General features: G+C 37.9%; 1 protein-coding gene across 4 annotated transcripts in view; it reads right to left on the reverse strand.

Annotated features, from left to right (window-relative positions):
- Positions 1-25,623, reverse strand: part of LOC138702016 (HEAT repeat-containing protein 5B) — a 267,228-nt gene that overhangs the window by 97,486 nt on the left and 144,119 nt on the right. For all 4 annotated transcript variants that reach the window (XM_069829495.1, XM_069829494.1, XM_069829493.1 and 1 more), the window contains exons 3-6: positions 7,778-7,989; positions 3,836-3,983; positions 1,864-1,974; positions 1,560-1,737 (exon numbers count right to left, since the gene is read on the reverse strand). In XM_069829495.1, coding sequence (XP_069685596.1) covers positions 1,560-1,737; positions 1,864-1,974; positions 3,836-3,983; positions 7,778-7,989 — 649 coding nt within the window. The remainder of the gene's footprint in view (positions 1-1,559; positions 1,738-1,863; positions 1,975-3,835; positions 3,984-7,777; positions 7,990-25,623) is intronic.

Consider the following 25,623-nt stretch of genomic DNA (forward strand, 5'->3'; position numbering starts at 1 on the left):
CATTATAAAATACATCAATTTTATTCAGTTCCATATCCTAGAAAAAATTCCACTCTAGCTTTTAATGTTCAGCTTAATGCATACAACAAAATATTATGGGCGCACTTAATAGAACAAATTTTAGCTGTATGTTCGTACCAGTTATGTAGTTTTATATGTATTTGCTATTGTGACACTACAAAGGGTATCTTTAACAATGATGCGGATGACAACAATAAGTACAACAAATGTAGGAATCACCAAATCATCATCATCATCATCATCATCATCATCATCATCATCATCACATCCTCCTCCTCCTCCTCCACTTCCTCGTGATTATCATCTTTATTGAAAACTCTCACAATGATATTTATCTTCATAATGTACGTGATTAATGTAACACGAGTGGTACAAGTTACGAATTCAAGTGCAAAACGACTCCAGCATCGTGTCCTGGTCATCCAGCCTGGGTATTGAACGTGGAGTTGATGATCCCACGCCATACAAGAGAAAATAAAAAAATAAAAATAAAAATAATTATTATATCAAGTGTCATTTCGAAATGCCTGTTATTATTCGGTTGAGAAACTTTTATCATCCAGTCTGCTGTTAAAAAATGTAAAAGTTAGAATTTATAAAACAGTTATATTACTGGTTGTTCTTTATGGTTGTGAAACTTGGACTCTCACTTTGAGAGAGGAACATAGGTTAAGGGTGTTTGAGAATAAGGTGCTTAGGAAAATATTTGGGGCTAAGAGGGATGAAGTTACAGGAGAATGGAGAAAGTTACACAACACAGAACTGCACGCATTGTATTCTTCACCTGACATAATTAGGAACATTAAATCCAGACGTTTGAGATGGGCAGGGCATGTAGCACGTATGGGCGAATCCAGAAATGCATATAGAGTTTTAGTTGGGAGGCCGGAGGGAAAAATACCTTTGGGGAGGCCGAGACGTAGATGGGAAGATAATATTAAAATGGTTTTGAGGGAGGTGGGATATGATGGTAGAGACAGGATTAATCTTGCTCAGGATAGGACCGATGGCGGGCTTACGTGAGGGTGGCAATGAACCTCCGGGTTCCTTAAAAGCCAGTAAGTAAATAAGTATCAAGTGTCATTTCATGATGGAGTTTTTACGAACTTTCGACTCTCGCTGACCACCTGAAATCCATCACTGACACAGACAGAGTGCCTTTATTGTGCATTCGCTTATAAGGCAGTATAAGGAAGGGAGGACATAAGTGGGAGTTTCTCCGTTTCCATGCACTTCCCCTTCGTACCCAGAGCTATTTTTAGGCAATGAGTTGGTAGTAAGTTCAACTTACAATAATTAATAAATCACAACATTTCTAAAGGTTCTTCCCCCCCCCCCTCCCCCTCCCCAAATGGCAGGGCCATAAATTTGTAGTTATTCGCCAATTGTTGGGATTTCACGGGGGAACCAGAGTACTTGCAGAAAATCCCTCTGTTACCTGCTCAATGGACTTGCCCAACAAAAGCTCTAAATACATTTCTAAAAGAAAGACAGATATACTGGATACTGTAAAGTTAATTGTTTATTATATTTATTACCTGCAGGATTTCCTTTTTGTGTTTGTTGTGTGGTAGCTATTAAAGTGCCCAACAACTTTGCGACTGCACATCGCACTTCGTAGTTAGACCCATCGAAAGCTCGGAAACATAAGGTAGCCAGGCTTTCCAATTCTGTTGTATACAGAAATGGTGCATGGTTTAACATTTCCAAAAGACACTGGAAACAAACAAAACCACACACGCAAATTTAACATTTCTTGAAACCCTTTCATTTCTTACACATATGTACACATGGAAATGCATACTATTATCGTTGGCACGTATGTACTTGTAATACACGTACCTTAGCAGCAGCACACCTAACAGCCATCACACGATCAGTCAGACAATGCCTAGTAGCCTTGTATATCTCTTTGTGCACATTGGAGATGGCACTTCCCATGCCAGAACATACCTAAAAATTATTCGACAACCTGTGATTTATGAATTAATAATCTAGAATATTAAATTAAAATTGTATGTTGTAAATATCCAAAATCTTTACAAGTTACGACTTTAAAATTTACAAAGTTGCAGAAGTTCAATAAAATAAGACCTTATCATATAAATATAGTTCCTTAAAGAGTAGAATGTGGTGAATTATAGTATACACTCGGATACTTCGCGCATATTCTTTCCGGAATTTAGCGAAGAAAAACTGGGGTGCGAGCATTAGACTATTTGAAATAAGGTTGGTGCTCATTCGAATAAAACACTTTTTCAATTTTTTCTCCTAAAATTAGGGTGCGCGGATTATTCGATGGCGTGCAGTATTCGCGTACATACGGTAATAAAAACTGAATTATACTGTTGCATTACCTTACAAATCACAGCACATTAAACGAAATAAATATATAGCCACAAAAATTGAAATATTACAAACACTATTAAGTTTATTTTTATACTCTTGTTAAAATAAATATAAACTGTAAGCCTCTATTATGGAACCTTCTAAGAGGAATAACTAAAAAAACTTATTATCTGTGTGGATTGTGTGAGCACAGTACAGTTTCATTTTTAAAGAGTGTCGAAATGTATTCACATTTTCCACAGCTTAGGAGAAGAATATACAGAACGCTTATATACAAAATGTTAGGGAAATAAGTGGAAATATTTTGACAGATGATTATTAATAAAATTAACACAATTTAGAATACCGTCTTAATCTAACAGTTTGTCTAGTATTTGGTAGTATATTATGCAAGCTTGTCCCCCCCCCCCAAAAAAAAAAAACATTTTAACGCCTTGAAGATTATGCTGTCTACAGAAAGGGGTAATGGTGCCTCTCATCTTCTAAAGATCTTCAATGAATTAGTTGTTTTCAATTTGTTTACTATAATTAGGATATTATTATTTAGGATAAAAATATCGGATGTTTACAATGTGTAAAATCACAACCAGATGCCAAAACGCTTGAAAAATTTGTTGTCCCTTTTATTGTCCTCTATTATTCAAAGAAATATTTGTACTTGTTTCTTTTTCAGCCTGTACATATGTGTATATGTATGTGTATACTTTAAGTAAATTATGCATAATCATAACCTGTACTTAAATTTATGTACTACAGAAGAATACCGTAACTCACTTTAATCAAACAATACCTTATGGTAAAATAATTAAGCAACCAATATAGGATTGCCATACGTTCAGTATTTTCTGGCAATGTACTGAAATCGCGATCTGTGCCCCAAAAATAATTCTCACAAATGTTCCGGTTTTCAGTGAAAGAAAAAAAAAACGCGCTTCCTTTCTTTCCACATCATTTTAATCTCTTCAATTTGTTGGCACGGCAGCTCAAAAGGGTTGAAGAGTTAAGAACTTGACAGATACATAAAACCAACATTATTATTTAAGTACGATTCAACTACGTTCATATTGAATGAAACATCTGTTTCACTGGTATGTCAGGGAGAAAGCGTTTGTTCAAGTCTGGGTATGATTATTGTTGTCGATATTACTCATAGGCAGCCTTCAGACGATCAACTCCCTGCAACAGCACGCAATGCTTTCGACCTGAGCTCATTAACAATTTATTTGTGAGAAAGAATATGTGATGTTAACAACACTGCCATGAAAATCATTGTCGTCGACGTCATCATTCTCATAATCGTCAGCACCATCATCATCATTGCGATCATAATAATCATAGTTATCGTAGGCATTATCATTATCATCATTATCATTACTGTCATCGTCAAATTTCAGCAGTTAGACTCGTCACCGTAAATTATTCCAATGATCGTCATTTATCATTGTTACAACATGAATTTTATTACCTTTTCCAGAGTGAGCATTATCTCGATGCGAGTCTGTGATTCTGCACTGCGCAGAGATTTGATGAGGATTTGAACTGTCTCCTCGTATGATCGCCCCATCATTCGGCCAAGCTTCTCGTACATGCATCCCACACAACAGATGGCTGCCCTGCACATAAGTTACATACATGGTTTTACACTGGTAATCATTAAAACATTACACAGTTTATGTGACGAATATCATAACAATTAGCAATAAAATAAACAACACATAATATTGTACAGAGCTTTCAAGATAATATGCACACTCGTTTTATCTAAATTTGCTCAAAAGTCATACTTCAACAAATTACTAACATGGCATTGCCATTGATGTTTGGCAGCTGTTCAGTCAATTGTGTCGAAATTAATATTTTAAAAGGAAATTGAGAAAATATAGATTAAGTATAGCTACAGTACCAGAAACAATGCATAAATAGCATATTATATGGTGAACATGTATACAATTTGCGAACCTATTGAATAACTGGGGATTAAGAATATTAATGACACTGATAAGTAAATTTAATGAATAAATACAGAATAAGTATATAGAAATTGAATTAACCGCGTATTTTATTGAATGACAATCACTATAATATTTGATAAATTTTATACAATCTCCTTTAACAGATTTTTTAAATTTCCAAAATCTTGGGATTTCTTCAGTGTAACGAGAACACAAGAAACTCTATTTTCTTGTTATCAGTCTTTCCATACAGAATGATATAAATAAGGCAAGGCAACTTTCAATACAACCTAACCTACCTAAACTAACCTAACCCAATCTAAACTAAACTAAATAATTCACGTTTTCCTGTATTAACATTACTGTACAACAGGAACAAGACAATGTGCATAATGGCAGGAATCTTTAATATTAGGTCCCCTACTTTTTCTAGTGTTCATAAATGATCTTGCCCCCCTAATAAAAGATGTAGGTCATCCCATATTATTTGCAGATGACACACGTATAATAATTAGTCAATAACTCCAGCACATTCCAATCTTCAACAGAGGAAATTCTCTTCAAAATATGTGACTGGTTCTCAGTCAATAAATTGGTATTAAATTGTAACAAAACTAACATAATTCAATTTAAATCCTGTCCAAATTCAACCTCGCAAATTTCTAGTGCAATAATTAACAATAGATCCTTATTAGAAACAACAACAACCAAATTTCTTGGCTTAAAAATCGATAATGTGTTAAATTGGAAAAATCATATTAAAGAAATTACCTCCAAACTAAATTCAGCATGTTTTGCTATTAGATCTATGCAAAAGATAGTAAATATCAATACTTTAAAAACAATATACTTTGCATACTTCCACTCGGTAATGAGTTTTGGAATAATATTCTGGGGAAATTCTACAGCTGATAGTAACAATATATTCCTATTACAAAAAAGAGTAATTAGAATAATAGTAGGTGCCAAATCTAGGGAATCGTGTAGGACTATTTAAAAAAAAAACTACAAATAATGCCCATGGCTTGTCAGTATATCTTTTCATTAATAATCTTCCTCTTATGTAATCGTGAAAACTTTGTAACTAATTCAACAGTTCATAGTATAAACACACGTCAAAAGAATGACTTTCAAACTCCATCGGCAAGTCTATCGTGCTATCAAAAAGGAGTGTGTTATATGGGAGTAAAAATTTTTAATAGCCTCCCTATCGATATAAAAAATGAAACTCAAAACATAAGATTATTTAGGGCCAAATTAAAGAAGTACCTAATTTATCACGCCTTCTACTCTGTAGGTGAATTCATGACATTCAATAACGCTTCATGAAATTGATACTAAAACTTTGTGTTGTACTAGTAGACTATATTGTAAATCTCTTCTGTATATATTTCTTCTACACTGTGACTATAAATTAAGACTTTATAATAGTATTAAGTTTTTTGACTTGTTCCATATTCCAGCTGTAAAGCAATGTATGAATACCATTGAATGTTAATAAATACAATACAATGCAATACAATACAATACAATACAATACAATACAACAAATCATTGTATTGTGTATTGTAATTGTATTGTGTATTGTAACATTGTATTGTGTATTGTAAATTTTATTGTGTATTGCTTATCATTTTATTGTGTATTGTTAATATTGTATATACCACTGCCACCTGCTGCTTGCCTACTTGCAGTATAAATAAATAAATACATACATACAAATGGCACTACTAATATGCTTAGTTATTATGGATAATATCTAGTACTATTTTAAACTATTCAGGTCATCCATATCAGCATAATAAAAAAACTCATACGTAACATGGAAATGAAACACAGAAATTCATGTTTCCAATATGAACTACATTCAAATAAGTCTGATGTATTTTACTTATTTGAAGAAGTTAACACAATGGTACAAGTAACTAAAAAATAACGTAATTACATTATGTTGGAATCAGCAATAATACTAATGTGTACTTAAGAATTATTTCATTATACAAGGTGGAAGTAATATAACTGTGCAGATTTTAACACCTCAGTCCTTGAAAAGAGTACAACAAAAATTTCTAATATCAAATTAATACTTCTCTAAAAATAATATTTTCCCCTAAATGTTAACATTGTTTTACTCGATAAGTACTATCCGTGCAATTATGATTTTTACTTTTATTATTAGAGAAACTGCTTTGCAGTTTGTCAATAAAATGGGCGGTTTTCTTGGAAATTAAATGAAAGATTAACACGTATAGTTATTTCCGAGCATTAGGAAATCTGGCAATCCTACTGCAGTAACTAAGGGATGGAACTCTGCTGTTCAGACAGAGTGCGTGTATGCTTTTGTACTTGAGCCAGCGATGTGCTGTTGCCAAACTCTGCAGACGTTCAGCCCAATTTTTTAATGAACCATGCATTTAATTACGAAACGCGTAATAGGTGTTTTTATTCATTTTTAGATTACGATGTATTTTATTGTCCCCTTCAATTTGCATAGTTATATCACTTCCATCCTGTATAGATTCGAGCTTGAAATTAATCTAAGGTGGGTGCTCCTGTTATGGCCATGTTCCTGATATGGCCAACCCCCTATTGTGAGTTAGTTAACCAAAAAATCCGCTAAATTGCAGCAGCATCCAGTGAAAGGGCATCCTGGTATGTCACTTGATCGTTTTCCATCCAGTCAGGTTGAGCAATATGGCGTCACTTGCCTGTTTTACGGTTTTCATGTCACCTCTTCTTATTTTTCTCTGGTAAGTCTCCTTTGTTTTATGCATGTTTTTCAAAGACTTGTTTCATGAAAACCATCGTACTCCATTCAGTTTTTAATGTTCTGTTGATTGGTGTTGTAGTTGATGGCGTATCTTTTACGAGTTGTTCATAATCAAACGATTTTCGTGAAAGCTTACCTGCTCCTGATATGGCCATATCAAATGCACCATGGCCATATCAAGTTCATTTCACTTTTATTTTTTCACCTGGCAAATTTACATGCCTTATAGCTGGGATTATGCAAAAATTTTGTATTTTAAGAAAAACAACTTAATTTTTAATGGAAAAACCTGTTTTGACTACACTTTTGAATTATAAAAAAGATCATTAAGTGTCATTTTTATTCATTTTACACCAAAATTAATTTTAACACAACTGCGCTATCAAACTGAAAACAATCACGATTTGTAGAACATGGAACAAGGGTGGCCACATCATGTGCACATGTTCCTGATATGGCCACTAGGTAGACTTTTGGAATTTGGGACTTTTTGGACAATTAAATCTATTTTTATGGGGAAAGGAAATTGTTTTAAGAAACTCCATTAGACTGAGAAAAAGTAAGAAAAAAGTGGTTTACATTTTTTTCAAAATGGCGGCTAGAAAAATTCTCAAACCTTAGCATGACCATATCAGGGACACCTACCTTATTTAATTGTCTTTTTTCACACCTAGCTTCTACTTACAATCGAGTCGGTAGGAAACTGGGTGAGTCATCCTTGTTCTTGAGAATATCATTGCATTTATTGACAGTGTCGAAGAGAAGAAAGGTGTCACCCACACTAAACAGCGTGGCAAGACAGCGGGCAATGAGTTTCCGAGTAGGAGGTCCAGGAGACTCTTGGATGTGCTGAGTCAGCTGCTCCACAAGTTTCTTCTGGCATCCTTTGATATCCGACTGCAACATTTCACAACCATTAGTTTATTACGGAGGTTCTCTAGCATTTTTATGGCATGCTGTTGGTTAGAAACGCAAACTTAAAAGCCCCTCCATTTCCGAATTACTTTATGACAGAAGAGTAGAACAATTTTAAACACAGGGGGCTGGTATGAAAAATATGGAACACTTTTGACTCTGTATTAAGTACGTAATATTTTTTAACTTCATACTCCAAAATTACCCTCCTAGGACTTGTGATGCATACTTTATGATGGCTGCTCTTTGCTTTATAACACGTATTAAAATTTTATTAAGACTCCGTATGCGTTACCCTTCATAACATTATAAAAGCTGCATCATTATGGAATGAATGAAATTAAAATTTATTCTTTATTGTATGTCTTGTGATAGTTTTCGTCCTTATTAGGCCAACTTTGCTAATTCCCTAGTTATATTAATTTCTCGTTTCAGAAAGTACGGTCATAGTGCAAAAATATATTTCGAGACTTTCGCATCCATAATAGTGCATAAGAAATTCTGAGCACACAGTCTACCTGTGGATAGCAACTTCTTTTGAACTATTGGGCAGATTTTGTTCATCTGCAACATCTAAAAGTGAAATTATTCAGAAATGATGGACATGAAAACAAATTAATAAATAAACAAATATCTACGAAGGTAGTTAGGTAAGGTAAAGTAGATGGTTAAATGGATGGACGGACGGCTGGATGAACAAATAAATAAATAAATAAATAAATAAATAAATAAATAAATAAATAAATAAATAAATAAATAAATAAATAAATAAATAAATAAATAAATTCCTAGGTAGGGAAGGTAGGTGGTTGGATGGATGGATGGATGGATGGATGGATGAATAGATAGATAAATAAAGATAAATAATAAATAAATACTTAAATGCGGAAACTAACCATAATACAGGGTGTCCCATTTATCTTGTGCACCTATTATAACTTTTTTTGTTTGGATAGGTATTGAAATTTTTGTTTTTGAGAGTTATGTTAGAACGAGGGGCTAACATGAGTCTAGAGATTTGGTGCATGTAACTACATTATGGTACAAGATATAGTGACGTTATCAATTTTTCAAATAGCACTACATACTTTAATCATGTTACATTGATTACACACATTAAGACGAGTTCAAAAATGTATCACAACGTCACCTTCCCAATCAATAACAGCAACAAAATGCAAAATGAATGCCATCAGAATATGTCGTTTGCTGTGGTGACCCATTTATTTTGTGCATTAACTTACACAAAACGAAAGACGACTGACGTCCGTACACGTGTGTTGTGTTTACTGTCTTAACATGTAAACAAACCACAACAACTGTCGACGCCACAATCCACGTACAGTGGCCTGCACATTTTCCGGACCTGTCGCCACTCGACTTCTTCCTGTGGGAAACTGTAAAGGACAGTGTGTACCAGAACATTCTGACAACACCAGAAGACATGCAGCAACGCATTCGACAGGCTTGTGTGTCCATTCAGCCAGTAACATGCCAGGCAGTCATACGGTCTTTCGGGGAACGCCTTCGAATGTTCATTAATGTGAATGGTCACCATTTGGAACATCTTCTGTGACTCTCAAAGCATAACATTATCACAGTGGAAGTACGTTTTTGTTTCGTTTTGTTGTTTTTATTGATTAGGAAGGTGACATTGTGATACATTTTTGAACTCGTCTTAATGTGTGTAATCAATGTAACATGATTAAAGTATGTAGTGCTATTTGAAAAATTGATGACGTCACGTGTATCTTGTAACATAATGTAGTTACATGCACAAAATGTCCACACTCATGTTAGACCCTCGTTCTAACATAACACTCAAAAACAAAAATTACAATACCTTTCGAAACAAAATAGTAATATACGTTACAAGAGCGGTATGTTGACGTTTTCATGGTCGAGGAAAAGATTGAAAAAGCGAAACGTAGTTGAGCTTTTTTAATTTCCGAGAACATGAAAACAAACATACCGCTCGTGTATCGTACATTATTTTGTGCGAAGATCGTTTATTACATACCTGAAAGACGAATTTCTAATTAGTTGCAATGAAATCTCCATGTTGGTTTCTGTTTAATGACGGCAACTTCGGAAAACCAAAATATCTTTCTTCAACATTGTTGCTATAAAATGTTTTCTGTGTTTACTATACTACAGCAGGCCGTGATATACGTCTGTCTTTTTTTCCCCCCAGTCTATACATGCGAACTTAAAACAAACGGTAAGGTTATGTAATGATTTATTTTCCATTTTAATATTTTAACAATATTATTTATATAACATATTGCAGTAATAACATCGGCATCTGGAATCTTGTTGATTTTTTCACGGCTTCCTTAATGTTACTTGTATCAGGAATGCAACAAGTTTCGTCGAGTAGTAGACTTTACTTAATTTTTGCAAATATTTAAAAACAATAATTAACAGTGCAATTTAGGTGAAATTGCAGTGGTAAGTTTCCAATCTATAATTATTACTATGTTAAACGTCTCTAAAAATATGTTAAAAGCCTAAAGCAGTAAAATGAATGTCGCGCTTAAGCGGTAAGAAGAGGGAAATTGTTATGTGTGTTACGTTGGGAATACTGAATGTGGTATTTCACACTTACTGCGTATTGGTTCTGTGCGGAAAACAAGCAAATACGCACGATCTCGCACAAAAGTTATAATAGGTGCACAAGATAAATGGGATACTCTGTATACCTTGGATCATAAGAGTCAAACTCTACTGGATTAAACAACCTGTTGTTTCAAAATAATTTTGATAAAACGCTAGAATGTTAGCTGAGTTCTAAGCGTACTGCATCTTACGTAGCGCTGGTAGAATTAATGACAGAACGAAGAAATATACGTGTGGGATTTTTCTGGACAATCTTGCAGTACTGGTGCTGCACTACTTGGAAAGTAAGGGAGTTAAGACACGTTCCTTCTAAGTTGGATGTAGAGGAGGGAGAGGTATTGCTGCCGCCTGGGAATTGTTAGCTGGGCACAGGGAAGGTGGCCCAAGTTTCGGGTTAGCCATTTCTTATGGGTGTATGAGAAGAGAAGGCGGTAAACCCATCTTATGAATAAATGACAACCCAACGAGAGGAATAAATTGACAGTGGTGTGCCTGGAGTAGACGGGAGGGGGGGGGGTCCAAGAAACGGGAGCACTCTACCTGGAAGCAGCCCCTTGCATAATTGATGTCTAGTAAATATAGAAAAGAAGAAATGGGCTTTGCTTGTAATAACAACACTAAAAACATATTCCCTCCGGAAATAAAAGTTTTAATACATTTTAACAAAATGATTTGAAAGCAACGATCATTCATAATTAAGCTCCTGGATTTTTAGAGAAACGGAGAATGGTGTAGTAATGGTTATCACTACCGCCTTGTGTTCGGAAGATCCGGGGTTAGATCCCAGGGCCCGCTATCCTGACTAATGTTTTTCGTGGTTTTCCAAGAACCTCCAAGCGAATTCTGGAATAATACCAATTTAATCTCCTCCAGCCCTTATTCTCCTTGTATTTTCCTCCTTCTCCTGATATTCCCCGTGTTCTTTTTGCCTTCCCCTTGTTCTCCTTGCTTTCCCATTTTTCGCACTGTCTTCCTCTTGTTACCCTTGTTCATTTCTCGCAAAGTCTGACGTAGCCATAGGTATGTAAATATATGCATCACAGTAAAAGTAATGGACGTTTCGACAGGTGATCGCACCCACACGTAGTTCTACGTAAAATTATGCAGCATAGTAAAATATGTACGTGTCAACAGATGATCGCACCCACACGTAGTTTTACGTAAAGTTCTGCAGCATAGTAAAAGTATGAACGTGTCGACAGGTGAAGGCACCCACATATAGTTCTACGTAAAGTTCTGCAGTATAGTAAAAGTATGAACGTGTCGACAGGAGATCACACCCACACGAAGTTCTACGTAAAGTTCTGCAGTATAGTAAAAGTATGAACGTGTCGACAGGTGATCGCACCCAACATAGTTCTACGTAAAGTTCTGCAGTATAGTAAAAGTATGAACGTGTCGACAGGTGATCGCACCCACACGAAGTTCTACGTAAAGTTCTGCAGCATAGTAAAAGTATGAAGTGTCGACAGGTGATCGCATTCACACGTAGTTCTACGTAAAGTTCTGCAGCATAGTAAATGTATGAACGATTCGACAAGTGATCTCACCAACACGAAGTTCTACGTAAAGTTCTGCAGTATAGTAAATGTATGAACTTATCGACAGGTGATCGCACCCACACGAAGTTCTACGTAAAGTTCTGCAGTATAGTAAATGTATGAACGTATCGACAGGTGATCGCACCCACACGAAGTTCTACGTAAAGTTCTGCAGTATAGTAAATGTATGAACGTATCGACAGGTGATCGCACCCACACGTAGTTCTAAGTAAAGTTATGCAACAGAGTAAAAATATGAACGTGTCGACAGGTGATCGCACCCACACGTAGATCTAGGTAAAGTTATGCAACATAGTAAAGCTATATACTGTGTCGATTTTTTTAAATTTGGTACCGAGTCCTGAATTTTCAAGTATGAGTGACACGTTCAAATTGATGAACTGATGATGATGATGATGATAACCTTACAAAAATGATTAATTTTATTCATTGCTGCTAAACATTATATCTACTAGAGAGGAACGATCTTCAGTCATTCAAGTCGCGTGCTAGGTTCTCCTGTTAAATCCGGGTAATATAAGACTCTCCCAGTGGTATCACTTGCTATATATTGAGTACTTTATTGATGGGTGTAAAATGGAGGGGACAAATATCGGACACGGTTGTATTTAATACTTTATAGAGCGCAGCTATCTTGGCGGAAGGGGAGGGGAAAAAAGGAAGCTAAAAGCGAGCGTCGGGGCGCGGATGAGGGCTGCATCGGACTGGAACCAACCGGTGGACACAGAAGCAGCCAGCAGAATGGCGATAACACTTCCATAAGCCCCTATAATAGCGGAATACATTATCGCATTTTATGTTATGTTTAACATACAAGCACTGCAACACTTCTGTAACATATTTTTTGTAACTAACATTAACAATGGGCTGTAAAGTTGGTTCGTAATTTATATAAAACATATATTCAGTTGTAAAGGCAACCTGCTTGTCCTGCTTGGGGACATGCACCTATTACAGTCCGTAAAAAATTACGTTTTCCAAAACAAAATTTTAAGATTCATCACAGGACTTCCTAGAGTAACTCCTGTTGGATTGATTCATGAAGAACTAGAAATTTCGACAATTCAAGAATATATTTCAAATCAAGCCTTCTGCACGTACACCAAGTCGTACAGCAGCACAAACCCACTAATTTCTTCACTAGGAAATTACAACCCTGCATTAGACAAACATAAAAGACCTAAGAGCGTACTCCACCCTCTAGCTTGGAACGACAACGTACAAGACGAATACCAACTTGAACACTAAATAACCACTTGACTCTACACACAGACAAGTCTATTAATGCACTAATAATGCTATTTCTCTGTTTCAGGGTCATCACGTTATTGGCAGCATAGATGCATTGTTCTTATTGTAAACAATTTTTATGTACCTTTAATGTATTTGTACTTTGAATAATGATTAAACCAAAACCTCCCACCTGAACATATTCCGACCCCACTATAGCCAATTGGCTTGTCGTCAGCACATCTCATCCTGCTCTAGGTTTTTCCGTGGTTTCCCTTGAGCAATAAGACAAATGTCGGGATGAGCCCTAAAAGAAATGGGCCACGGACCACTTCCCTCCCCCCCCCCACTCTTTCTCTTCTACTATCACAAAGAACTTGCTAATTTCTTAGATAACAACCCTGAATTATGATAATAGGGGAACATAAATATATTGTAAATTCACAGGGCTAACGGCTTCGAAGCTGGGTACCTGGTTCTAATGAAGTGCACTGGTAGCAATCTAAAACATGGGGGCATGAGATAGTTACTCTGCCTGCCATTAAAATTCACTTCAACTAAATCCCCAAGTAAAAAAAAGTAAAGGCAACCCTTTCCGTAACTCTGGCAGTTGACTTTCGCGAAAGGAATCGGTACTGAAACTCCTGTAGATACTGTGAAATTTGTGGCAAACATAATCTGGAAAGTAACTCTGTTTCTCTTTCCATTTTCACTTCATCACTGCCCTGTTATCATTGTATCACCATATTACAAACTCTTCATAACCTCTAGAAAATACGAAATATTGAAATAACTTTAACAGATCGTTCGCCAGGGAACAGGTTCCTTGATTTTTGAGGAAATAATGTGCATATTTCCCCTTGATCGAGCATGAGAAGGTCCTAATGTAGCTTAGTATGTACAGATAACACAGGTATAACAGGCGTCAAAGTTAGAGCATTAGTATACAGCTGACTTCCATTTACAGCTGTTCAGTTTAGCTCGTGGCAATTCAGTAAACATTAAAGCAGAGGATCTCCATTTATGATACTATGTTACGAAGAAATCGAACAAAAAATGTCGAGCTATATTTGTACGGAAATATTCTGGCGTTCAACAATCGCCTGACTGAACAATCCAGAATTTATAGTCGCGACGCTGTTATTCCCGGCGTGACTCCTCCTCTTTGCTTACGTCTTAGTAAGTGAAGGCTCTATAAAGTATAGGTAGGTAGTATCGTTCGCCATTTTTATTCTTTCGTTGCCGAGCTACCATACGATGAATCTATTTGCCACACCGTTAAACATTATCATGTCGTAGCTTCTATAATAATAATAAATCAAAGACGCTGTAATTTAGCAAATAATTGAGCGGCAAATAAAGTCTTCGTGTGCTTTCTGCGAACGCCAACGAAAGAGCCAAAATGGAGGGCGATTATATTAAGTATTTACCGAGCCTTAAGAAATGAATAACGTCTTCATAAGCGAATCACAAGACGCACACGTTTACATGTAGCCGACTTGCAACGCGATTGGCTGCCGGAAATTACAGCGACGGGACTATAGTGAAAAAAGTGAGAGAAACCAACTCAATTTATATACAAAAATAGTGTTCACAAATTGAGCTCTAACTGAAGAAAAATGGTATTCCATAGGTTATATATGCTAGAAGAATTCTCCACGAATTGGTTAAGAAGTTAGCTTAACGTGCAGATGTATCCAAGACATCAGCTTGAAAAGCGACGAAATTGTTAAAAATGAATTGGTTCAACATATAAAATTATGAAACTTGCATAACAAACCTCATAAGACGATAGCCGTTCATAGATTGAATGAAACGGGCCATTCTATCGATAGAGACGAAATTCAGTGTGTGTCCAGAAATCTTTTCAAAAGACGAAAATGTACATTAAAGATGATGGTCGACAGTTCCAGCACTTTTAAGGTAAGACAATAAATTACATCTCTAATGTAATGTATAATTCCCTACTGGATCGTTATTACATGTAGGCCTATTGTCTTGAAACTTAAACGATGTTTCTTTTACAGTGGTAGAAAATGACCCATAATGGCACATCGCAAGACACTGCAGAAAAGAGCTCCAGGTCAGAGGAAAATGTGTAACTGGTACGGAATATGTTCACCAGTAGTTCCAAGAAGCTCCAGCAGGCGGTCATAGTTTGTGCCGATCGTTCTCGACAGTAACGCGGGTTCCACGGACGAATATTTCATTCCTTCTTTAAAACATTTCGGATCGTGTAGCGGGTAAGACCACTTTCACGAGAGGTCTGTCGTTTTGGGACTTCTGGTGAACATATCCCGCACCAATTGCACATTTTATTCTGACCTGGATTCGAAGGACGACCACTTCTGCAAATATCCACCAGAGATCCCGTGTTCATGATTTTGTGATGACAATTATGGTCTTGGGCTCCACTGTAGCGCTAGGCTCATGCACTGTCCGCCATCATCTCTGCACGGAACGCCAGACTTCGTATTGCTGATGCCAGTATTTCTGGCGAGTGTCCTTGAATACAATGCACAGTCTGCGAGATATGTTGATAGTGTAGCTGAGAATGGTATCACCTTCTATACACGTCACATCAGGAATCTGCCAACCACAGTCTTGTCAGTCTTGCTTCCCACTGACTGCGGCAAAAGTAAGATATTCGCACTTAACTTCCCTTCGCTAGAGTACAGTGCCCAGTCAGTGAGCTTCTGTTGCCACTGCAGTTGAGAATGACACCAAAATACTCGTCACATCAGCAATCTGTCAATCACAGTTGTCAGTGTTATCGCCCATAGACAGATGCAAAGGTAAGACACTCGCACTTAAGGTTCCCATTAACCTACTTATTTCACATGCCAAAAACGGTGGCGCGACTTTTTGCAATAGGCAGACAAGAAAGTTTTTTGCTGCAGTATCGTGCGATGCGCCATTATGGGTCATTTTCTACCATTGTAAAGAATACAGCCTGTAAGTTTAATGACAATACATTAATATATACAAAATTTAATAGCGATTTTCAATAGGGAGTTACTTTCCGTCCACACTGTATATGTCGCAAGATTTTATTGTCGAAAGCTGAAGTGCTGAATCACCGCTAAGCAGGCTGTTACTTGCGCAAGCCACTTTTTGAACGGCGCCGTACTAATCGAAACCTGTTTCCAGACGTACACCCGTTATTATGTCTACCTGCTTACTTATCTACCTACCTATCCTCCAGCTCCAACCAAATTGTTTTTCTCTTTTAATCACGCTTTAAGTACAGTAATTTAGTATTGTATGATTGCGTGCAAAAGGACATTTTGAGCATTTCCTCCAATAAAAGGTAATGAGGATAATAATAATAATAATAATAATAATAATAATAATAATATTATTATTATCGTAAGAAAGAGTCGCCCTCGGTAGCATAGTTGGTACAGCGCTGGCCTTCTATGCTTGAGTTTGCGGGTTCGATTCCGGCCGAGGTCGATGGCACTTAAGTGTGTTTAAATGCGACAGGCTCATGTCAGTAGATTTACTGGGATGTAAAAGAAATCCTGCGGGACAAAATTCCGGCACACCGGCGACGCTGATATAACCTCTGCAGTTGCGAGCGTGTTAAATAAACCATAATTAAACATTTTTTTTTCGTAAGAAAGTAAACCACCTTAATGTCAAATTAAATATTTGACCTCTTATAACTGTGAAACGGACGCACATAAACAAAAATACAAATGATGTTCTCATCCATCTTCTCGCTGGTTGACCTTAGCTTTAGAATCACTCTGTATAAAGTGACTTCTGTACCACCCTGTATAAAGACCCCGATTGAAGTGTGTGATTCATTCACGCTAGACGGAAACTGGAGGGTGGGCAAGCACTGATCTATCGCTTCACGCTGAACATTATTACACTATTTTACATGAAAACACTCAACTTACATATTATCGTATAATACAGTATGTGAAGTCAAAAGAAGTGTCGCGGCATGTAATGGTGTTTTTTGTGTCGAACACAAAACGAATGGAGACCGTATGGATGACGTAACAAAGCCAGCCAGCAGACTACTCTCAAAGTTGCAAGAGGCGAGAAGACACAGTTACACGGCTTTAGACGGAAATATTTCTTCTTCAGCAAAGTAATGGCACTCCAAATGTTCTTCAACCAGTAAGAAACTTACCGTGTCCTGGATAGAACACCATTGTAGACGTGCAAAGTTTCTCCATTCAATAGTACATCACTGAAGTTCCGAGTTATGACGACACAAGAGTAAAATATCAACCAAACAGTGCAATAATTTACCAAGTTCCGTAAAATGACACCTAAATTGAAGACATACGGAGTTCATTGCCCCTTTGTTATAAGGGAGCATGGATTTAAAGACATATTAAAACTACCATTACAATTTGCCACCCGCAAAGCTCAAATGTAATGAGCTCGTTTCCTGATCTGAGACTGCGCTCGGCATGGGTTTGAATCCCGCTTGAGGAGGTTTTTTCTCCAAGGTTTTCCCGAAATGTAACGCGAATGTCTGGTAATCCAAGGCGAATTCTCGGTTTCATCCCGCCAAAAATACTATATGGCTACCACCGATAGGTAACCTCGCCGTTTTCTTTAGTGGGGTATTTTACGACGCTGTATCAACATCTCAGGTCATTTAACGTCTGAATGGAATGAAGGTGATAATGCCGGTGAAATGAGTCCGGGATCCAACACCGATAGTTACCTAGCATTTACTCATATTGGATTGAGGGGAACCCAGAAAAACCTCAACCAAGTAACTTGCCCCGACCGGCATTCGAACCCGGGTCACCTGGTTTTGCGGTCAGACGCGCTAACCGTCACTTCACAGGTGCGGACACCTCGCTGTTCAAACAGAGGTTTGTTATTCGGCGTCGAAATGCAACATGGGAAACTGATAGACGAATTTTGTCTGGAGTCCTCTATCAGGAACAGAGTTTCTTTTACGTGCCACAAATCTACGACACAAGACCCAGAGCTTTACTTCCCTCCCGGATGAAACCATGCCGAGGATTTTATAGTCCTTCAAACTCCATTGCCCTCGGCCGGGTTTAAACCCGCGAAACTTCGGATTCAACGGCTAACAGGTTAGCCTCTAGACCACAGAGGAGCTCGTGGAGGACAGACAGAAAAAGGCAGACTAGAAAAGAATAGAGAACTGCACTAATATTAGGTACCAAGTCGTGCAATTCCACTCTCTTAATTGTGCTATCCATCCAATTAAGAGACGGATAATGGATGACGTCGATCTTGTTGACTAGACAACAAGGATTAGCGGTCACGCCATGGTCACGGAATGGACCGGGACAGTGTTAATGGCCAAACAAATTAATTCGCTCACCAATTCCAGTTTTATAGTGGATCAATCGCGACGGGGCACAGCAGTAATTTAATTTGATGTCGGTCTTAATCAATCTCCTCCAGCTAACGTCGTTATTGTCATATTGGGGCAATTTAAATGTTGTTATCAAACACAATGAACAAACAACGTTTTATGGTCGGCTTAAAGTTTATACAGCACGATTCAAAAGTTTCTGCTCCAACTGAAGGAGCTTACTGAGGGATAGAAATATAACATTTTTCGAATAGGAACCTGTGGTCTACATAGTAATCCTCAGACAGTACAAGCCTGTAATGTCAGGACCTACATGGTGGATGTAATCATAATTTGCATCTTACCTCCTACCACCACGTCTGAATATAGAAATTTAGAACTTTTTACAAATTGTTCCAGAGCTGTTAGAAAACGTGCCACTTATCGTGCGTCACCAGATGTGGATGCAACTGGACGGAGCACCAGCATACTTTATTATTTGTACGAGAATTTTTAAATCTCGCGTGTCCCTGGCGTTGGAACGGAAGAGGAGGTCCGAATCAATGGCCAGCCCACTCTCCTGATTTTATGCCTCTCGATTACTTCTTTTGGGGGCGTATCAAAAGTCTCGTTTACCAGATACCGGTGGAAGACCCAGATACATTTTTAATCACGATATTTGCAGCAACTGATGTGGTTTAGGATGTACCTGGGTTATTATATTGGGTTATTTTACGACGCTGTATCAACATGTAGGTTATTCAGCGTCTGAATGATGTGAAGGTGATAATGCCGGTGAAATGAATCCGGGGTCCAGCACCGAAAGTTACCCAGCATTTGCTCGTGTTGGGTTGAGGGAAAACCCCGGAAAAAACCTTAACAGGTAACTTGCCCCGACCGGGATTCGAACCCGGGCCACCTGGTTTCGCGGCTAGACGCGCTGACCGTTACTCCACAGGTGTGGACTGTACCTGGGGTATTTGGAAGATTACACCAGAGTTCCTTCGACGATGAATGTCTGCACTGAATTTTTTTTTTTTTAATTTTAGTAGGTTATTTACGACGCTTTATCAACATCTTAGGTTATTTAGCGTCTGAATGAGATGAAGGTGATAATACCGGTGAAATGAGTTCGGAGTCCAGCACCGAAAGTTACCCAGCATTTGCTCATATTGGGTTGAGGGAAAACCTCGGAAAAAACTTCAATTAGATAACTTTCCCCGACCGGGAATCGAACCCGGGCCACCTGGTTTCGCAGCCAGACGCGCTAGCCGTTACTCCACAGATGTGGACTACCAGCATACTTTACTCTTTGTACGAGAATTTCTAAATCTCGCATGTCCCTGGCGTTGGAACGGAAGAGGAGGTCCGAATCAATGGCCAGCCCACTCTCCTGATTTTATGCCTCTCGATTACTTCTTTTGGGGACGTATCAAAAGTCTCGTTTACAAGACATCGGTGGAAGACCCAGATACACTTTTAACTAAGATATTTGCAGCAACTGATGTGGTTTAGAATGTGCCTGGAGTATTTTGGATATTGCGCCAGAGTTCCTTCGACGATGAATGTCTGCACTGATTTTTTTTTTTTAATTTTAGTAGGTTATTTTACGACGCTTTATCAACATCTTAGGTTATTTAGCGTCTGAATGAGATGAAGGTGATAATGCCGGTGAAATGAGTTCGGAGTCCAGCACCGAAAGTTACCCAGCATTTGCTCATATTGGGTTGAGGGAAAACCCCGGAAAAACTTCAATCAGATAACTTGCCCCGACCGGGAATCGAACCCGGGCCACCTGGTTTCGCGGCCAGACGCGCTAGCAGTTACTCCACAGATGTGGACTACCAGCATACTTTACTCTTTGTACGAGAATTTCTAAATCTCGCATGTCCCTGGCGTTGGAACGGAAGGGGAGGTCCGTATCAATGGCCAGCCCACTCTCCTGATTTTATGCCTCTCGATTACTTCTTTTGGGGACGTATCAAAAGTCTCGTTTACAAGATACTGGTGGAAGAGACTTTTAACCAAGATATATGCAGCAACTGATGAGGTTTAGAATGTACCTGGAGTATTTTGGATATTGCGCCAGAGTTCCTTCTGCAATGAATGTCTGCACTGAATATTTTATTTTTATTTTAGTAGTCTATTTTAGATGCTTTATCGACATCTTAGGTTATTTAGCGTCGGAATGAGATGAAGGTGATCAAAAGTCTCGTTTACAAGACACTGGTGAAAGACACTTTAACCAAGATATTTGCAGCAGCTGATCTGGTTTAAGATGTACCTGGAGTATTTTGGATATTGCTCCAGAGTTCCTTCGACGATGAATGTCTGCACTGATTTTTTTTTTTATTTTAGTAGGTTATTTTACTATACCTTATCGACATCTTAGGTTATTTAGCATCTGAATGAGATGAAGGTGGTAATGTCGGTGAAATGAGTCCGGGGTACAGCACCGAAAGTTACCCAGCATTTGCTCATATTGGGTTGAGGGAAAACCCCGGAAAAAACCTCAACCAGGTAACTTGCCCCGACCGGGAATCGAACCCGGGCCACCAGGTTTCGCGGCCAGACGCGCTGACCGTTACTCCACAGGTGTGGACTCGACGATGAATGTCTGCAGTGAATGTGGTCACTGGTTCGAATAACATTTGGTGTATAATACAAAAAATAAATTGAAGTAATCTTCACGTACTTAAAATTTTGCAGAAATTACTATTACTTCATTGGTATGTTTTCCATAATGTATATCCTGACATTCACACGCTTTTATGACTAGGGATTAGGTCCTAAACCATGAGTTCTTGTAAAATTGTTACATTCGAATCCCTCTGTAAACTCTTTCAGTTTGAACACATTTTGAATCACTCTGGATACACGCCATTCAGGCGTAAAGAAAGCAGGAAGGCTAAGGTCTCATGTTTTCTGAACGTTGATATCACAAGGAAATGCTTTGTCAGCACTACGCTTCGATCAATTTTAATTGAGTAAAGATCTGTTAACAAATTTTAGATTAGTCTTCTTAGTAGATCTCGAAATCGTTATCCTCGGTAATCAAGTGAATGATGTCAAGTCGGAGATAGGTGATTTCTGTCCACATCTGTCCTGGGGCCTATTTCATGTTTACAATTTTTGTAAAGAAAATAACATCTTTACAAGCGTTTTGCTTCACAAATCTTCCGAATAATCGATACTGCGCTGTTTTCGTTATCAGCGTGCGGGAGCGAACCCGCCTATAGCAAAGTTGCCACTTTTCGGTCGGGAGATAATTTGTTCACCTAATAGGCCTACACATAAACGCATACACTGGGTGTTCAGTTCAAAGTGTGTCATGGCTCGCTGTATGCCGTCACGTGGCTAGTCGATGAGCCTAGAGAATTCAATCTTCCTACACTTCCGCAGAGGCGTATTACCTATGTGTCAGAGACGTTGCCTAGCAAGTACGGCGTTCATTCAGAAGAGTACTTACCGATACGTACCGTAACGCCGGTAGTGGCAGGAATGTGAACTGTTTCGAAACATGTACTGAGGTGAGTTTTTTCTTACTGTCGGGATATGGGGAGAGGGTTAAGATGATTACTTACGTACAGTATTTGTTGACATTAACTTCGACGGTCAACATGGACACGGAGCATTTAATTTGTATTGTGGAATGTTGCCGTACGCAACCGATGATAACAAATACCCTGGGTACGACTTGCCCGCGCAAAACACAGTTCGAAAGAGGTTATGGTAGCACACAGACCGTACAGACCGCCATCTACTGCTACGACGTTCAAGTTATACCGTACACGTTCTCAAGTTCAGATTGAACGCCCTGATTAATAGGCAACTTCTCTGACACAAAAGCTGAAACTCGCTTCAAATCGCTGACTCATCAACAGTGACGTCATGACAAACTTTGAAATGAACACCCAGTAGGTACCGGTTAGGTATCTCATGCAAGAAGGTGTCTCTGAATTTCATTTTAAAATATATATTATTCTCAAGAAAGAAAACTAAGTAACACGGAAATATTACAGTGAAATGATAACGTATGTGATAAGTGATATCTAAGGCAAGCAATGAATCTGATTTATGTATTTAGGTACTGCGTTCTAGAGATAAACCTAGTAAAAGGAAATGGCGCAGACACATTATTCCTTCAATCGCACAATACTGTTGCAGCAAAACGGGTTCTTGGCAGACTACCAGAGAAGCACTTTTTAGTTACATCCGCAGCAAAGCGAGAGAAAAACCCTACGTCTTCAATATGAATGTCCATATATCTGCAAGAATATACTGTACTAACATACATGTGCGAGAAATCGAAATGTAGGCCTATTAGCGATTTTTATCATAATGAAGACTGACTTCTTTTTATAATTATCAACTTAATATCATCTTCACTTTAATAATTTCAAGGGAAATTGTTTCGGGGCTGGGCATCGAACTCGGTATCTTTGGCTGAGCGCGCCAACCCTCTATCGATTGAGCTACTCAGTGACTCTACCAGATTCCGGCTGAATTATTCCCTTTCAGTCTTACTAATAAACCGTGTATAGTTTTTATACGAGACTTATGCAGAGTTGAGACAGAAAACGTTACCAATAAACCGTGAATAAGCTATGGACGTATAAACAGTCTGTAACTATACAATGGGAATTGCTTTGCACTAGTTATATACACGAAACCCCTTGTTTAAGCGTTGTATATAGGGAAAAAAATGGCCGCCCCTTTAACAGCTGTTCGTATCGACTGTCATTTTATGATGATGTTTACCCTGTAACCACAGAAGAACAAACCTAAGATCATAGAATTATTAGAATAATATTGCTGTAGCTTGTACTCTTTGACCAAAATGCAGTGTGGTAATCGATTAGAGCCAGTTGTACTATCGATATGTAACACGCCACACTAGAGCGCTCTACCGGATCCAGTAGAGAACCTCAGATATTCTATCACCTTTCGTAACGAAGTAATGACGAAACTATGACGTAGCTGTGTAACAGTTATACTGTTATACAAGACGTACGTATGTAGTGATTGTTAGTAAGGAATTTACACACGACTTATAAACGAGCTACTCATTGTATAAGTATAAGACAGTTAAACGTCTGTATAGAGTTTTTATTAGCAAGACCGTTTATGTCCACATAACTTAAGTGAGTTGTCAGGACGTCAGAGACCCAAAATTGAGTGCACACTTTCTGTGCGACTTAATTTGTGGTTTTCTGATAACGAACAGTAACGTGTATTATACAAATCTGGCTTTCAGGAATAGCTCCCTGTAAAGTCGGGGTCTGGTACAGTTCCTGGGTAGCTCAGACGGTAGAGCGTTGGCGCACTCAGCCAAAGGTCCCGAGTTCGATGCCCGGCCCCGGAACAATCATTCCCTTGAAATTATTGAAGTCATCTTTACAGTGACCTATACTTGAAAGCCAGATTTGTATAATATCTTCACTTATCACACAGCAATTATTTTACAATTTCTATCAGCAGTCGGAATACGTAAAGAAGCTCTAATTAGGGATTTGTTCCTTTTAAAACCAATGAAATATGTTGGCACATCAATCTACATTAAAGTGTCATTACTATGCTAATCCCCGCAAGAAATACTGGCTGGATAACGCCGAGCACCGCGTGCGTTCTCTGCTTAACAGTGCGGTATCGATCTTCTTTAAAAACCGAATCTGTGGGGCATTAAACATGCAAAGAAGGTAAAATGAATTACGCTGTTAAGCTAGGTGAGAAATCTCCTTCATCGAATCAATATTCGAACGAATTAATTAGTCTATCCGTGCATTCATTACATATACATGAGTTTGTGATACAGTAAGTATAGCGTAAGTGCGAAAAAGATAATTTATTCGCGTGTTCCCATCTGTTTCAAACAATTCGATTTTAATTCAATTTAAATTTCGTTAAAATGCATTTAAGGACTACAAGGGAGAAACGGGGAGAGACGACACGAGACGATTTTGCAGTAGAGAATGTTATAAAAGTTTTCTGCGAGCGTATCATTCATGAAGTCATGAGACTTTTTCACATGAAAACTGTAACATCTTAAAGTATAGACATGAAACATACATTAAAATTTCTCTTGGATTCCCAGTTTTCCACTGGACAGCATTTAAACAAGTGACTATGCAGATTATTCCAATGTCCGTTACAACAATAAATTTTAACGCATTTTCGCACAAGGTTGTAAGCCTCTAAGTAATTAATTTGTAAGAAGAGGAGAGTTTTTTTATTTTCCCCCTTCTTGTCTTCATTTATTGATCTAATCATAGGACTTATGAGGCCAAGAATGTCGAGGAAATCAGAGTGGGAAATTTTCATAGGACAATAGTAACCAAGGGAAATAATTGATGCAATTTTCGCAAATTTTGGAATAATATGAAGGATAGGTTGAGTGATAAGGAGCGAAAGAAAACAAAATTAAGAATAAGATGGAGAAGACAGAGGAAGACAAATAATAAGAAGAGATTACGTAAAGGGAATGAAAAAGGGTAAAAAGCAGATATTGACAGGAAAGAGAGAGAAATAGAAAAAAAATAGATAAGAATAAGAGACGGAAGAAGAGTAATAAAGAAAAAGGGAGCAGGAAGAAGATAACGGATAAAGATGAGAAGAAATGAAATAAAAATGGAAGAGAGGAGAAAAATAAGAAAAGGAAGAAAATAAAAAGGGAAGAAAGAAGAAGAGAAGGAAGGAAATAAAAAGGAAATACAGAAGAATAAGAGGAAGGAGGAAATAAAAAGGAAAGAGGGAAGAAAAATAACAGAAGGGGGAAATAAAAAGGAAAGAGAGGAGAAGAATAAGAAAACGGAGGAAATAAAAAGGAAAGAGAGGAGAAGAATAAGAGAACGGAGGAAATAAAAAGGAAAGAGAGGAGAATAAGAAAACGGAGAAAATAAAAAG

Source organism: Periplaneta americana, chromosome 6, assembly GCF_040183065.1.
Source record: "Periplaneta americana isolate PAMFEO1 chromosome 6, P.americana_PAMFEO1_priV1, whole genome shotgun sequence".
NCBI lineage: Eukaryota > Metazoa > Arthropoda > Insecta > Blattodea > Blattidae > Periplaneta > Periplaneta americana.